The 17435-nt window shown below is 31.7% G+C and overlaps 2 protein-coding genes across 2 annotated transcripts; both read right to left on the bottom strand.

The window, feature by feature from the left end:
- Positions 1–4372: 4372 nt before the first annotated feature.
- On the bottom strand, positions 4373–4869 carry LOC111896633 (uncharacterized). Its single transcript, XM_023892608.3, has 2 exons — positions 4711–4869; positions 4373–4624 (listed from the first exon to the last, which is right to left on the bottom strand). The coding sequence occupies exons 1-2, from the start codon at positions 4804–4806 to the stop codon at positions 4505–4507; spliced, it is 216 nt and encodes a 71-aa protein (XP_023748376.2). The 5' UTR covers positions 4807–4869; the 3' UTR covers positions 4373–4504.
- Positions 4870–8265: 3396 nt separating this feature from the next.
- On the bottom strand, positions 8266–10009 carry LOC111896635 (UPF0481 protein At3g47200). The gene has a single exon (XM_023892609.3). It carries the CDS (start codon positions 9751–9753, stop codon positions 8434–8436), a length of 1320 nt encoding a protein of 439 aa, XP_023748377.1. The 5' UTR covers positions 9754–10009; the 3' UTR covers positions 8266–8433.
- Between the last annotated feature and the right edge of the window lie 7426 nt (positions 10010–17435).

The following is a 17435-nucleotide window of genomic DNA, read 5'->3' as shown; positions in this document are numbered from 1 at the left end:
GTATTCCATGGAGATTATTTGGTAGCACAGTAGTGTGTTGTGAAAGGTCTAGTAGGCGGTAGTGAGTTGTATGATTGGTGTTTTCTTGTATTATGTGCCTACTTGATCCTCGATTGTTTATATATCGACATAGTGTCGTTGGGTTGAGGTGGTACTGCTTCGTGTGGTACTCCAACAAATCCGGGAGCAATCCAGAAATAAGTTGAGGGTTGGGAGGGCAATCCAAACTTATGTTGTGGGCTCGGGAGCAATCAATCATAAACTAAAGAGTAGGAGGGCAATCCAGACTTATGTTGTGGGCTCAGGGGTAATCTAGTCTCTTGACTGTGGACCCAGTGTGCAGGGCAATCCGGTTCGATGACTGTGGGCTAGGGGTACTCTAGTCCGATGACTGCGGACCCGATATGCATGCTTGTGTATTTGTTGGGTGGGGTATTTTATGGAAACTCACTAAGATTTGTGTTTACCTAGTTGTTTATGTTTCAGGTTCTATTGGTGATCGTGGGAAGGCGAAGGAGGGACTGTACACACTCATCAACAACATTGAGGACTCCACGTTTATTATAATACCCTGAGTTTTGATCAATGTAATTGGGAGTAAGTAGTTTTTTTTAGAATGGATTTATAATCGGAAGTTCTACCTTAATAAACATGAAAAATTTTGGTTGTGAAAATGGGATGTTACAAAACATTTTTTTTTCAAAAACTAAAGTTACGGAATAGTCCTTGCAAAACCAAGAAACTAAGTGGAATAGATTTTCATAACGTTAATACATTGCCCAAATACATTGATAATAAAACTATTACATTCATAACATTAGCATGTCAAGTAAATATGTTGATGTGGAGATGCATAAGCTCATTTCTTCATGGGTCGTAACTTTGATTCAGGTAGGATGCTCCACTAAATACATAAATGTTCCAAAGTACAATGCTAAAATAAGGAAAATTTGAAGTGGGATACTATGATAAAGAAAATCAATGACAGCCAAAGTAGGCCTTATTAGACCTCCATAGAGTCTTTTTTCTCTTGGAACTTGTTTCTCTAATTTTTTAGAAGATTGGTCTCTGTTTTTTTTCCCATGAACATTCTTTTCCTAATTGGTTCTTATGTTTAGCTGGGTAAGTGGTTGGTTTACATACTCGTTCATGAATTTCCACCCAACTCATGCCACACGCAAAGAACCAATAAAATTGACATATTATTGTTCCAATATTGGTCATTTTTTAGGGTTGTTTTTATTCATTTGGTCCATTCCAAGTAAAATGAGTACTTTTGGTCCATCAATATTGTTAATTTTTTCAATGTTGGTCTCATAGATATAGGTCTTGTTTGTTTTTTCTAAAAAATCACTTCTGACCACTTATTGTTGCGCCACGCAGTACACACGTAACACTTGGCCCTTCGCAACTGTTTGTTTTTCAGAAGAAGTCTTATCTAAAAATTGTTGCGTGTGTGCTGCGTGGCGCAACACTTGACTATCTTCTTTAAACCTCTTCACACCTTACTTTAACTTATTGCAGCAGTCTATAAAGGTTAAAAAACAAACATACTTTTTATTACATGATGCAGTCGTGTGGTCCCCCTCTTCTGCTATAGAGGGTTGTAGAGGTTGTTCACAGACTTCAAGCATTTTCGCTTCGAAAAAACAAACGTCACCTTAGACATCGGAGAGCCATACCAGGGTCCATCCCTCAATATAACTTTCTAATCTAGTGTTTGTCTCTTCCTAGTAGCATGCAATCCAGCCTGCCCATTAGAAGAGGCTCTTGTTGACCAACTATCGTGTACCTGAGTACCAAGTAGCAACACATTCCTTGTAGCTTGCCAACGACTTACTTGAAACTAGTTACCATGGCTATATGGAATGGTCTGCGAGATCATGTGACAACCAAATCACTAGTGGAACACCATTTCCTAGAGGGAGTAGTATATAGTGATGTGAATAACTTTATGATCGGTTATAAGAGAGAGAGAAGACTTCTCTCTCTCTCTCTCTCTCTCTCTCTCTCTCTCTTCCCATTGTCTCTCTTTTTTCCTTGTCTTTTTCCAAGTTACTAGTGAGCACCATTTATTGCTATCGATGGAGTGGTGATTGTAATGATGTTGCCATCTTTGATGCCTGAAGCATTTTGTATAGCCTAAGTTGTGATTTGAAGAAAAAGTTACTTGGATGGTATTATGTGTACACATTTTTACTTCCGTGATATTTTTTGTTTAGGCTAAACTTGAATAATGTTGTTTTGAATAAATTTGAAACTTAGTTACATTCCAAAGTCATTTTACAGATCAGTCCAAGGCACATAGTTTCCATTTTCCATTTAAATTTTGGAAAATTAAGTAATTTAACCACTTTTTAATATGTATTTGAAAAATATAACCCTTTTTTTTCAAAAATAAACACTTGCTTGGGATGAGGTATTCCAGATCAAGAAAAAAATATTTTTTTACTAACTCTAAAATGGCATTTCGGATTCCGAACTAAAATTCTGGAATATATACAGTACTTCAGAATGCTTAATTCTGGAGTATTGTTCATATTCCGGACTAAAATTTTGGATTTCGGAAAAAAAAAAAAAACTATGGAATTTCAAGACAAGTCCGAAATCCGAAGAACAATTCTAGAATTTCAAGAAAAAAATTATTATTATTATTTTTTCATAATTTAACAAAAAATTAAACAAACATAATAATATGAACTATATACAATATAAGTGCATAAAATTAGACATTTTGTTGAAAATGATAATATTAAACATTACAAAATGTAGCATTCGGAATCCTAAAAAAACAAATAATTTCTTTGAAAAAAACCAAAAAATAAAAATAAAAATAAAAGAAAACTGAAAAAAGATAAACAATATTCCGGAATATGAAGTGTACTCCGGAATTAAGGGTGCGTTACGTTGTGGAAAATTGTATTCATTTTTTAAGAAAACGTTTTCAGAAAGTAGAGTTGAGTTTTCATTTTGAATTTTCAATGAAAATTTTAGAAAACGCGTTTGGTTGAAACCGGTGGAGTTTTCATTTTCTATCTTAGAAATTTAAAAAACTTTGAAAAACTGTAAAAATCACTTTTCTAATTTACATATAAATTGGAAAACTGAAATTTTTCATTTTCTTGGAAAATTTTGGAAAACTGAACGAACCAAACGCGTTTTCAAAATTTTCATTTTTCTTGGAAAATTTTCCTAGAAAACTGCTGGAAAAATTTTTACAGCCAAACGCACCCTAAAGGTGTGTTTGGTTGTGGAAAATTGTTTCATTTTCTAAGAAAATGTTTTCAGAAAAGAGAGTTGAGTTTTCATTTTTAGTTTGCAATGAAAATTTTAGAAAACGTGTTTGGTTGGAAGTGGTGGAGTTTTCATTTTCCGCCTTAGAAATTTGGAAAATTTTGGAAAATTGTAGATCTCGCTTTTCTAACTTACATACAATTTGGAAAATTGAAAATTTTCATTTTCTTGAAAAACTTTGGAAAAATGAACGAACAAAACGCGTTTTCAAAATTTCCATTTTTCTTGAAAAAATTTCCTAGAAAACTGGAAAACTGTTTTCATATTCTATGAAAATGTTTTCAGAAAATAGGGTTATTTTCATTTTCAATTTTCAATGAAAATGCGTTTGGTTGGAACGGGTGGATTTTTATTTTTCATTTTAGAAATTTGAAAAACTTTGGAAAACTGTAAAAATTACTTTTCTAATTTACATACAATTTGGAAAACTGGAAATTTTCATTTTCTTAGAAAACCTTGAAAAGCTGAACGAACCAAACGCGTTTTCAAAATTTCCGTTTCTCTTGGAAAATTTTCCTAGAAAACTGAAAATTTTTCCACAACCAACCGCACCTTAAGTGTTCCGAAGAAATCGGTTATTTTTCAAAAAATTAAAAGAAAAATATAATTATTTTTCTTTAAAACCTCCTTTATAACGATTAGTTACTCAATTTCCTTTAAATTTTTTATTGGTAATATTAACTCAATCACCACCTGTTATCACAATATGTAATTTAAACAAAACATATATTTAGATGATATTGCGTGTAAAAAGGGCTTAGTTCACTAATATTAGTATATTTATATTATATTTATACAAGCTGAACTTGGATAATATTTTTTATTAAATTTTGAAACTTAATTACCTTCTTAATTAATTTTCCATTTTTAGTATTAACGTGAAAAATTTATACTTTAAGTGGATAATAAGATTTAAGGTATTATTTAAATTAGAAACTATATGATACAGTGGAAAAAGATTTGCATTCGATTTCTTTAAAGAAAATTTTGCATTTAGGGTGAGGATATCGTTGTCCAAGCTAATTGTTCGGTAATCTGTTCATGAAATTAGTAATCTTTCTAAACAACATCGCACATATTTGCTTCGAATTTCAGTCAGAATTCATCTTATAGAAGCAAGATAAACACTAAAAATGCGTTCCAGAACAACAATGGGAGTAGCAATGGCAGCTTTTTGGAATTAGCATTGAAATTAAAGCAGTGAAAACAACTAGGGTTTATTACTCTGTTTCTGTGCTTTTCTTCTGGTTCTTCTTTCTCTAGAGCTCAAAGACGTTTTAAATCCTCTGTTTTCAGATCCATCGTCATCCCAATCTCTGTTCAACGATTTCTGAAATTCGAAATTGCGAAAATGAATTGATTTGGATTTTGTAAACGGATAAAGTATCAATCGAGAGAGAGAGAGAGAGAGATTACCTCTCGAAGCTCGGAGAAGCTGACGACATAGAAAGTAACGGCAGCAGCTGCTACGATTCCGAGCACCGGGAGCCCTATTTGCTGTAATCCATCCATCTGATCTCCGAATTCCCTCTCACTTGAAATTTGGAACTTTTTATGTGGCTTCAATGTGTTTAAACACTATCCTTTATTCCTTTGAAATAACTATTTTTCTTTAAAATTATTTTTTTTTTTCAAAAAAAAGTTTGATGCATATAAAATAGAAAAAAAAAAACACACACATTCTAACCACTATATAAATATATAACTATACCTAGGCACGAGCAAACGGACTGAACCGGCCGGAACCGGCCCGATCCGGATATGACCCGGGAACCGGCTTCGGCCAAAATCAAGAACTGAACCCACCCAACGGTTTTATCGGTTCCGGTTTCGGGTCTGGTTTTTGCCGAGTTTTCGGTTTTGGAACCGATCTGATTTGACACGCTTTCTTGCGGGACCTGTAATTCATTCAGTTTTTAACTAAATCAAACGTTTTATAGTCTAAACTTAACTACAAAACCTAAGCTATGGAAAAAGATTCAGGACAAAAAAAACTTAAATTGGGTGAGTTATGTACATTTGAACAAGAAAGTCATATTACGTTTAATTTCTGTAACATAAAATTTTTTTGATTTGACACTCTTCCTTGCGGGGCTTGTAACTCATTCAATTTTTAACCAAATCAAGTGTTTTTATAGTTTAAACTTAACTACAAATCCTAATCTACATGTAGGATAACGATTCAAGTGAAAACAACTTAAATTGAGTGAGTTATGCATATTTGAACAACAAATTCGAATTACATTTAATTGCTGAAACATAAAAAAAAAAATTCTAATTTGACACCATTCCTTGTGGAGCTTGTAACTCATTCATTTTTTAACCAAATCAAGAGTTTTCATAGTCTAAATTTAACTACAAATCCTAATCTACATGTAGAAAAACGATTCACGTCAAAAAATGTTAAATTGAGTGAGTTATGCACATTTGAACAACAAAGTCGAATTACATTTAATTGCTGAAACATAAAAAAAATTCTGATTTGACACCTTGCGGGGCTTGTAACTAATTTAATTTTTAACCAAATCAAGCTTTTTATAGTCTAAACTTAACTACAAATCCTAATCTACATGCACGAAAAATATTTAGGTGAAAACAAGTTAAATTGAATGAGTTATGTACATTTGAACACCAAGTCAGATTATATTTAATTATTGAAACATAAAAAAAAAATCTGATTTGACACCCTTCCTTGCGGGGCTTGTAACTCTTTCAATTTTAACCAAATCAAGCGTTTTTATATGCAACTTTCAAAATTCGAGTGAGTTATCCAGCCCGGTTCCCAGTTTTGGACCAGTTCCCGGTTTAAAAAATTGACGAAATTATAGTATCGGTTCCAGCCCAACCGGTTCCATCGGGTTTCGGTTCCGGGACCGGTTCCAGCCAGTTCCCCCGTCCATATGCTCATCCGTAACTATACCGAAACACAATTTGATGAATATTACACACTCCATACACCTTCATTTTTACTTAAGGGTCGTTCATTCATTCATTTTACAATTTTGACCTAAAATTTTAATAATAATTATAAATTTGGTCCCTTAATTTTCCTTTATGGCCCTAACATTTTTCACTTTTGCAGTGTTAACCCATATTTTTAATTTTTGTTATGAATTTGGTCCCAAAATTTTATTATTTACATTTTGGGCCAATTTTAAGCTTTTACTAAGACTTTTTTATTCAATTTTTTTAAAAAAAATATCCTTAACTTTGTTATAGCTTTCTTTTTATAAGAAGTATTTTTTTTTATTTTACAAATTTGACCTAATTATTTTTTTATATATTTTTAAATCTTTTTTCCAAATATATAATTGTTTTCAAGTGTGTATAGTTATAAATTCAAATGTACATTTTGAGAGCATAGTTTTTATTTTCATAAAATTTGGCTAAAATTTATTACATTTTGAAAGCATATTTTGTATGTGGGTAACATTTGCTATATTTTAGAAGCATTTTCATAACAATTTAAAGCCAACAAGGGAATAATAGTAATAGGAATGCGTTTTAATTATCTTTTTTTTTTCTTTTACATACACAAAATCTCCGCTACAAAGCACGGGAATATAACTAATAGATCTATTTATATATTAAATCCTTATTAAAAACATTATTGATGTATGTTGTCAGGCCACACAAACATTATCTAAAAAAACTTAAATCAAAGAGCCCAAGAAACTGAAAATTTTACATTGTGAATGACTGATGGATTCGAACCCTAAATCATATATATATATATATATATATATATATATATATATATATATATATATATATATATATATATATATATATATATATATATATATATATATATATATATATATATATATATAAGCGCACAACCGACGTGATACATCCTACAAGCTTCGTTTTCAAAAATTAAAAATGATTCTCTTTGGAAGCGAGTGATTGGTAGTATTCATAGATGTGAAAAGAAGCCTATTCACTCTTGGGCTAAAAAATCTCTCTCGGGCACTTGGAGTAGTATTGTCAATGTCTTCTCGACACTTAGCAATATTGATATTGATGTTTCAAATATTTTTGAATTTCAGGTGCGGGATAGAAAGAAATTTTGTTTTGACTAGATGATTAGCTAAAGAACGGGACTTTGGCAGTGAAATTCCCATATTTATATGCGTTAGACAAGAGGAAAACTTGCCTTTTAGGTGACAGATGGGTGAATGGCGTTTTCTCGTGGGCTTGGAAGCGGAAACCCAACAATTCTGAGGAGTTGCTGGAATTAAAATCTATTTTGGATGTTACAAGGATGGTTATGAGATCCAATGGGTCTGACACTTGGAGATCAAGGTTAACTGTTGATGGCTCTTTCCGTGTATGCAATTTTAGGGCCCTCACTAAAAGTAAATTGACTATCCTGATAAATAACCCCACGGTTTGGCTTCACTTAGTTCCTATCAAGTGCATTAGTTTTGTTTGGAGAGATTGTATAGGGCGTATTCCTACTGTAGTGGCTCTTTCCAGGAGAGGTATCATCACGTCTTCTACTTCCTGTCAAATGTGCTTTAGTGGTGTGGACACTGCGGATCATATTCTTTTGGATTGTCCGATTGCTTTTGATTCCTTATGCTGGATTCTCAATTGGTGTGACATTTCTATTAAAATGTTCCTTTCGATTTCAGATTTTGTTAATTTTGCTGCCTCATGGGGGAACTGTCCAAAAAAGAGAAAAATATTTCTTGCTATCTGCTACGAGTTTCTATAGTGTATGTGGAAAGCAATGAACGACGTTTGGTTTAACAGAACCCAAGTGAACTCTTCAAAGTTGGTGGATAATGTGATTTCTATGGTTTTTAGTTGGTTGAAACATATGAGAAATTTTGGAAATTGTAGATGAAAGTTGGGTTTGTTCCCCTTTTGACATTTTGTAAGTTTTGTTTTCTTTTTTCTTTTGTGCCGGTCTTTTTCCTTTAGGCCATGGTTTTAATAATATCTGCCGGTTCAAAAAAAAAATACACATAAATATAGCATGTAAATACCATTAAAAGTAGCAAGAATGCCATATACAAACGTGCCTTTGAAACTTACAACCTATAGAAAATATTTGAAACCAACACATATACGATGAATTTATTACAAATATAAGTTCAATATTAAAACTACAACATTATCCACCCGTCTCTACTCTTTCTTAGCTTTATAATACTGATAGACAGTATAAAATGTTTGCAAACCCGCAAAACAAAGCAACAAAAAGGCCGCGAAAGCTGAAACTGCAGCCCATGGGCTCTCAAAATACGTATGCTTAAACCCAGCCAAATGCACATGCCACCCATTCTCGCAATACTCATTTACTTCCACAAACAAACCTGTCAAGTAATTATCTTTTATATTAAAAGCTACATCTTTTCCAACACTTTTGAAAAATTTCGCTAGCTCTTTATCCGTTCCAAAATAATTCTCAATAATTTTGTCTTCCGAAAGCACACCCACGTCAGTTGAAGTGTTCATTAGACATCCCATGAACACAACGTAAGTTGTAATATGTTTGGAGCAATGAAAATAACACAGCTCGAAAGCAATACAGTTCAAAAAGAACGAACTGTAAAAATCGTCCATGTTTATTTGAGGAATCGAAAGAACACCATTTCGGAACTCAATGTCCAAGAAGCTATCGGGTTCATGACTTGCCTTAAACGTAACTCCAACGATCTTGAGTTTGTTCGCTGGGGGGATAAGTTTAAGGTAAGAGTTTTTGGATATGTCAAAGGTGGGAACTGGGTTTTGTTCTTTAGGGTTTATGAAACTTTTTCGGAAAAAATCTAGTAAATGTTTCCCTTTGGTATTCTTGTGTTCATTTAGTATCTCTTTTTTCCTATCAACTGTGTAATTGAAAAACTCAAGGATTAAAGTTGAAAGTGTGCGATCATCGGGTTTAGACCCATCTTTAGATTCATCAAACAACATTTGGAGAACAAAAAATGGGATTTGGTTCTCAATTTTCAAAAGATCTCTCATCAAAAATGGAGACACCCAAACCATTCTGAAAATTGGATCATCTTTAGTCTCAACCAACTTTCCAACTTTTCTGAACAATTCAATCAAGAAAAACCCATCAAGCACCATCATTTTAGCAAGATCATTGGCGGAAAAGTGATCAATAGATTCTGAGTAGCTTTGTCGAATTTCATCCTGCATTGACACTATCATTTTCATGAAATATCCAATTGAGTTACCTGTTCTTTGGATCAAATCATCCAGGTACCTCCATTTATGTTCTTCGATCATCTCAAGATGCTTGTTTCCATGGTGGTATGGGCCGATTGAGACGATTTGAGGTTGATATGCTTCCCTGTTGATCTCGAAAAGACTCTGGGGGACTCGGAATATGCAACAATAGTCATATCCAGCTGATTTGTGTAGTAATTTTGGTGGTTTTTTCATTTGGGTGTTCATGAACTTCACCTCTTGGTCTATTGTGATAACATGATTTGGATTCATCTTTTTTTTTTTTGGTTGAACTGTGTTTACATGTGAACGATTGGAGGTGATTAAAAGGTGAATATATGAAGATATTAAGTCGATAAACGTCAATAGTTTAGGGTTTTCGTAGTTGATTCTATGAAGTTTCCTTTCGGGTTTCGATCATCGTATAAGAACAAGTGGAAGAAGAAACCAATGAAAGAAGAAGGCGTAATCGCGTGGGGTCTCAAATCGATAGAATACTTCAAACTGGCAATTTCGTAGACATTATTACATTAATTCCAAGATGGAATGGTGATTGATATATATTTTTCTGAGTTTATTTATAAATTAAAATTTTAAAATAATACTCAAACTGATGTTATTGTTGGTTAATAATGAAAAATCATTAATATTTTCATTTTTGTGTGTTCATTATAAAACACTTTTAAGTATAGTCATTAGAGCATAATAGTTTTTCTTCGTTTAATATTTTATTATAAATACTTACAAAAATAGGTAAAATACCAAAATAGCTATAAATTTTGCATGCCATCATCTTCAAAAATATTGTTGGCTTGCAAAAAATAAAAAAAATTAACAAAAATATGGTTTTTGTATCGTTGACTGTGAAATTTGCAGATGACTACAAAAAATTATGTGGAACTGTAATTTTTTTTTAAAGAAATATTTATTATCTTGTCATGTTGACTGCGAAAATCATAATCTGTACTGTGAAGACCAATACAATTTAGAGGATGTTATGTTATAAGAGTTTGTTTTGTAAAAACAATTTATCATAACCAATTGTGTGAAATTTTTAGCAAAGGTTTCACTACATTATTTTTTCTAATTTTAATATCACTTTTTTCATCTTACCACTTATGCTCTTGTTAAGATAAGATGAGTTTAAACATTTCATATGAGTATTTTATTGACGTTTGTGTTGGTATTTATAGGGGTTAGAAAATAAAGAATCGATATACATTAAGGGGTATTTGGCTAAGCTTTTGAAAGGGCAAAAATCCTTTTTAGAAAAGTTGTGAAAAAATTTCTATGACTTTTTCAAAAAGTTCATTTTGTTTATATAAAAAAGTAGTTTTTACAAGATTACCAAATATTTTTTGTTTTTTTATCTTTTCCTAAAAGCTAAAAGATATTTTAAAAGATTAAACAAACGATCCAAATTATCATATAAAAGTTTAATATATTTTAATATAAATAAAATGTTTTAAATCAAATCGATTGTTATATTATTAGTTTATATTAATATTATACAAATATTATGTTGTCCGAGTAAAACAATATAAGAATCAACTATCAAGTTTTGTGTTGGGATCAATGTATGAGTTTTCTTCATGTTTTTAGTAGTGGTAGGTACACATGTGTACGTATTCTTCATCTAATAAGTAATGCTACTTGGCTTAACATCAGCCTTTAATTAAGAAACATATTTCCATCAAACTTATCAAACTTGTGATACCGTTAGGTTATAAGTTATTTTGAAAAGAAAAAAAATAACTATTTATCTACCCTAATAAATAAGAATGATTTTACCACATGTCCTTCTCTCATTCAATTTGCCACATGTCATTTTATCATAATTTAGAGATATATTTATTTCCACTTGTCATTTATTTCATTTTGCATTTCTAATATATTATTAATTAGTTTCCATAAATTAAACCTACCATAATGATATTAATTTCAAATTTTAAATTTTAAATTTCAATTTCAATTTCAAATAAATTTACAATTTAAACCTTTGTATTTAACATTTTGTTATAATTAACCTGTTTAGTATACGGGTCTGATAACTAAACAATAATTTTAATTTATTTTATTTTTTGCATGTTTTTTTTCTCATAATTTTTATTCATTTCAAATTTCAAATTCAAATAAATTTCTCATTTAATCGTTTCTATTTAACATTTTGTTTTTATCAACCCGTATAATATACGGGTTTCACAACTAGTTTACATTATATAAATAAACAATTTGCTATGAAATTTGGAGTTTTGTGCAATAGGATAGTGTTTTAAAAAAATAATTACCATTCTATTGTATTTTTAAAAGTATTTACTAAAAGATAGCAAAACCGATTTTTCCTGTGGACCTTAATTAATTTACCAAATAAGATAATAACTTCCATCAAATCTTCGTCGTTTCCCGCCTTCTGGAACACCGCCCTCCCTCGTTTCCTCTTCTCCATGCATGGAATTTGTGGTATATATGCATGCAACCAAGACCATCATGACCTGCCAACCTACCTCTCCAACATCAACATCCCATTACTTTTTCAGGAAAGCTCTTGTCGGAAGCATCGAGGTAAATCTTAAACTATCATAAACTCTTGAATCACTCTAAGTTTTTCGAACAGATGAATTCCAACATCCAAATTCATCATCTTCTTCAACAGTGGTGATGAATTTTGCAAGGACAAACTAGAAATTAGCTAAAAGTTTATTGATTCGCCAAAGTTATGATCTCTAGTTGGAGTAGCAATCAGCACAACAATCCAACATTATTATCCATGATCGGTGGTGCAACCGGCCGACGGTTTTGTCATGAGTTGTAGGTAACAAGGAAAAACACAATCATTTTGGAGTTCCCACTAAGATTCTCGTAGGAGCGTCGGAGAAATTCATTGAGGTGTGCTTAATTTGATCATCTCCTCCTTCCTCTTTTCAACTTCTTATCCAAATTTACTTCGCTGGTTTCTGTCAACAAGGTCTGTTATTTGTTAATTTGTATTAAAGACGTCACACAGTAAGTCTGTAATATATTGCTTCATCATAATGAGTGACTGCGGATGGAGTACACAGCTATAGATCAGTAGATCGGTATATTTTTTGTGGCCGCTTGGTTTTTTGGTGGAGAAGAAGTGGTCCCACCAAACACCAATTACGTCTTTTCTTCCCCGGTCTCTCTTCTCTTCGATTCTTCTCCATCTGAGCAAAAAGAAAAAAGAAAAAAAAATAAAAAATAAAAAATAACCAGGTTGCCATTCGTTTTCATGTGACCTTATAGGCTCTCTTTTGTGTAATAGTTCGAGTCGGAAATGGAAATGGAAAAAGAAGTGAATGGAATCGACGTCTTCTTTTTCCCTGTATCATGGAAATCCAAAACGGCATATGTTTTCCTTACTTTATACCATGGAAACGGAAAGTGTTTTTGACAGGGCTTTGAACGATGAGGCCAAAATGAGACAGATGAAGAAAGTATCCAGTGACGATGAACAATGGGTATTGGATGAACAATGGGTATTGGATGGAGTTTGACAGTTTGTCATGGCATCTCCAGCGAAATGTCCTTTAATAATAAGTTGTTTTGAAAATTTTAAAAAACATAAAAGAATTAACCAAAAAAGATTTTTATATAAATAATTAACAACTATGTTGAGTTAAATAAATATAAAAGTAACTCAGTTTAGTAAATACTTTTTAACTACCATCTTTATGTAAGGATGAAAATCTTCGACCCAACCCGTAACACGACACACTAGTACAGAAGAGATTCGATGATGCGGTTAATATAGTTTGTTGATGCGGTTTTCTGACCGCACCAAAAAATATGGCACTAAAAAATAGTATATTTGATGATGCGGGTTAAAAACCTCATTAAAAAACACTAGAAACCGCCTTATAAGATATCAAAATTAAAATAACAAACTGCATTAAAAAATTAGCAACCGCTCTATTAAATATTAGCACTAAAAAATCAAAAACCGCCCTATTAAGTAATCGCACCAATAAATAAGGAACCGCTCTATTAAATATTAGCACCAAAAAATAAACAACCGCCTTATTAAATAATCGCACCAGAAATCGGAAACCGCACTATTAAATAATGGAGCCAAAAAATAAGAAACCGTCTTATTAAATAATATATATATATATATATATATATATATATATATATATATATATATATATATATATATATATATATATATATATATATATATATATATATATATATATATAGACACACACACACACACAAAATATTGATATTTTAAATCTATACAAAATACTTACTTTATTTTCAAAATCATGTTGAATGGTCTCAACAAACTCCTTCATATGTTTTATTACTATAAATCCACATTCTCATCCACTTTTTTGTTTGTAGCACTGTATTTAATTCACAATAACTATTTCAAACCACTTGAAATACATTGATAAAAATTAATAGAAAACATATCTTTACTGTTTCTCACTTATTAACTCGTCCCAAGAAAACATTATCAATGAAAGAAGGAAAGTGGTAAGCGTCTTTTTTCTTTTCTTGGTTCTTTTCACATAAAGAATCAAGAATATAACCACATTTGCTTTCAGAACATAGGATAAAAAGCAACCAATGCATACTGCAAAAATAAGAATTATTTAACAAGTAAGCATATATGTGTACTGTGTATTTATATAAGTGTAGTGTGTATATGTATGTGAACGTATTATGGAAGGAAAAAAAATCACCCCTGTAAATATGGAGCAAGAAAATATCGTTTGCCTTTATGATACGAAAATACTTCTTCGATATGTTTAGTGACGGGCGACAGGTCTGTTTTAGTATCTAAGCGTGCAATGCAAAGCGGATCAAAAAAAGCACATTCAGAATTGGGCGACCTAAAAAGAAGCCTATATATATTACACAATGTTAGTAAAAATTAATTATATCTAAAAAGTTATAATACCATATTAAAAAATATAATAATAACTTACATTGCAAACCAATGAATAACGCTTTGATCAAGCCAATCTCTTAAAAATAGTTGTAATACCTCGATATATTGGATGGTAATTTGAACCCTACGGCGATACATCCCTTTGGGTGAAAAAATATTAACAACATTTGCATTCCCAAAAAACTCTACTACTTGAAAACCAACAGATTGAATTTGAGGTCTTTGTTCTTGTAATTTGCTCAAGGATGTAAACAACTCAGGTTCATCATGTGTAACGAATTCAGGTTCGGGTTCGGTTTCGGATTCGGATTCGGATTCAGATTCGATTTCGGATTCAAATTCGGATTCGGGTTCGGGTCTGGCTCTGGGTTCGGGTGCATTTAAATGAACTTGTGGTGGATTCATAGATAACATCTACAGACAAACACAAAATATTAGTAATTAGATAGGATTATATACAAACATAAAACATCTAAAAAAACATAATATGTCTAAAAATGAGCATAAAACAAGTTTTTTAAGACTAACCATATCAACTAAACCACCTTGAAAATGTTCATTAATTTCATGTTGATAAGCAATGTGGTTTTCCTCAAACTAAAATAACAAAAAAATTAAAAATTGTTATAATATTATCAAAATAATATTAATTAACAAAAAATAAGAGTGAACTGGTTGAATACTTGTGGACGATAAACTGAAGTCGTCATGATGTCATCAACATGTATGTGTGGTGAGGCGCGATTCGACCCCATTCCCGTGCCACTATTTGATTTGCTAGGTGTCTTGTTCACAAGCTACAATATTTTGTAATATTTAAATAAACATATATTAAAATATATATTTATATTTAAATATAAATATACCTTATTGCATATCTCGGCCACTGAACGATGGTATGTAGAAGATGTTTAACATATTCAACTTCTTCCGTCTGTGTGACGGCATGCACAGGCAAGTTCTCATATATTTTGACGATTTCATCAACCTGTACTTTCACACAACCTGTACTTATTGGTTGTGAATGTATGACCGTTTCAGATGTTGGCCATGCAATACCATTAGCTACTATCAATTGAGTATCAGCCACATTCACTAGCAATTCACATTCTGTCATAACCTGCGAATCATACAACTTTTTTTGTACATATAATATAAAAAACATAACTTATATATATATATATATATATATATATATATATATATATATATATATATATATATATATATATATATATATATATATATATCTTTTATGTGAGAAACCCTAAGTGAGCTAAATCGTTTTTTAGGAAGGAGAGGCCAAAAGGGGGTGGTCATACCCAGTCATACTAGATAGAATATGGTTATGTGTTACATGCTATGTGGTACTAGTAGGGGGTGAAATAGCCCCCAACATCCGGTCTATGAGATGATGTGATTTCACAGTATTTTCTTAAGAATATTTTTATGAGTCAGTTAATTAAACAAAAATTTTGGACTTAAAAATTGGGTCGTTACAGATCCAGAGTTGGATTGAGTGTTCTAGCCTCATAACACCTTGCATGCACCTAAAGTTAGCAACTTTACATGCAAAGCTGGCATTAGAAGTCCAGATCTATGAATTGAAGGTGTTGGAATGGACTGTAATCGACATAATAGAGATGTCACAAGGTGTACTCGGCGAGTCAGTTCATGGACTCGGCGAGTCAGGTCGCAAACCCATGACTCATCGTGGACTTAGCAATAATATATATATTTTTTTCATTTTAACAATAGTTTGTATATTAATTGAATGTAAAAATTAAAAAAATATTACTCGCTGTTTTTTTAAATTAAATAATTTAGTTTTTCTAAAAAGAAAATAGCAATACATAATTATCTTTTCTAAAATACTACTCAATCAAAACTCAATATGTTTTTATGCGTTTATCGATTTTTTGATGCTATTTTTAGCTTCTTTTATGCGTATTTTTTGAGGCGGTTTTTTATGTTTTGATGTTGTCTTTGTCTTTTGAGGCGGTTACTTTTATTTTTTAGGGCGGTTTCCACGTAAAAACTAGAAGTATATCTTTTTTTTGAAGCGGTTTGTTTATTTTTTAGGGCGGTTTTCACCAAAAAAGTAGATTACCTATTAGTAACTGATACTTTTAAATGTTATTTGATATTTCTTATAACAATTATACAAACATTATAATTATCAAAAGATAAGGGCAATATTGTTATTATTTATCAATAGATAGTATTTCATACAAAATTCATGTAAAAACAACATTCAAAAAAGAAAAAAAAAACAATCCATGCACTTAATCAACATATGTACCTTCTATGTTAGATCGTACAAATGTTGTGCATTCAATATTATCGTAATTACCGGGTTCAATACCAACCGAAAATGGTGGTAGATCATCAAAGTGGTCGTATTCTTCTTCGTCAACGACATCACCAACACTAATAATACGTCGTTTGCCTTGTAAGACGATGTGCTCTTTTTTCTTGCTTGGGTCTTTGATATAGAAAACATGTGTGACATGTTTTGCGAGAACGAATGGCTCAGATACATAGCCATTACTTGAAAGGTCAACAAGTGTAAAACCATCTTTATCAACTTGAACACCTGTACGATTATTCAACCATTTACATTTGAACACAGGAATAACGAAGTCATAATAATTCAACTCCCAAATTTTGTGTATAACACCGTAATAAGAATTTTTTGGCTATTCTTATCAAAGTATCATGATCCCGTCTATCGAATTCGGTTGTTGATGCTATCATTGTAACTCCACTATTCTGCATTGTACTTTTTTCATCTTGATCTTTGGTGTAAAATGTATAACCGTTAATGGCGTACCCTTGATAAGATTTAACTCTACAATCTGGCCCACGTCCCAACCTTTTCACGGTTTCATCAACATCCGTTTCTGCTACCTTCTTTTCCAGCCAACTCGAAAACTCTTTGTTATGATTGTTTATGTACCACATTTTTTCCTTACCCGGGTATTTCAACTTTAACATGTCCATGTGTTCATCAACGTAAGGAGTAAGACATTTC

The sequence above is a fragment of the Lactuca sativa genome, chromosome 6 (genome assembly GCF_002870075.4).
Source record: "Lactuca sativa cultivar Salinas chromosome 6, Lsat_Salinas_v11, whole genome shotgun sequence".
Lineage (NCBI taxonomy): Eukaryota > Viridiplantae > Streptophyta > Magnoliopsida > Asterales > Asteraceae > Lactuca > Lactuca sativa.
This window is presented reverse-complemented; position numbering and strand designations above follow the sequence as displayed.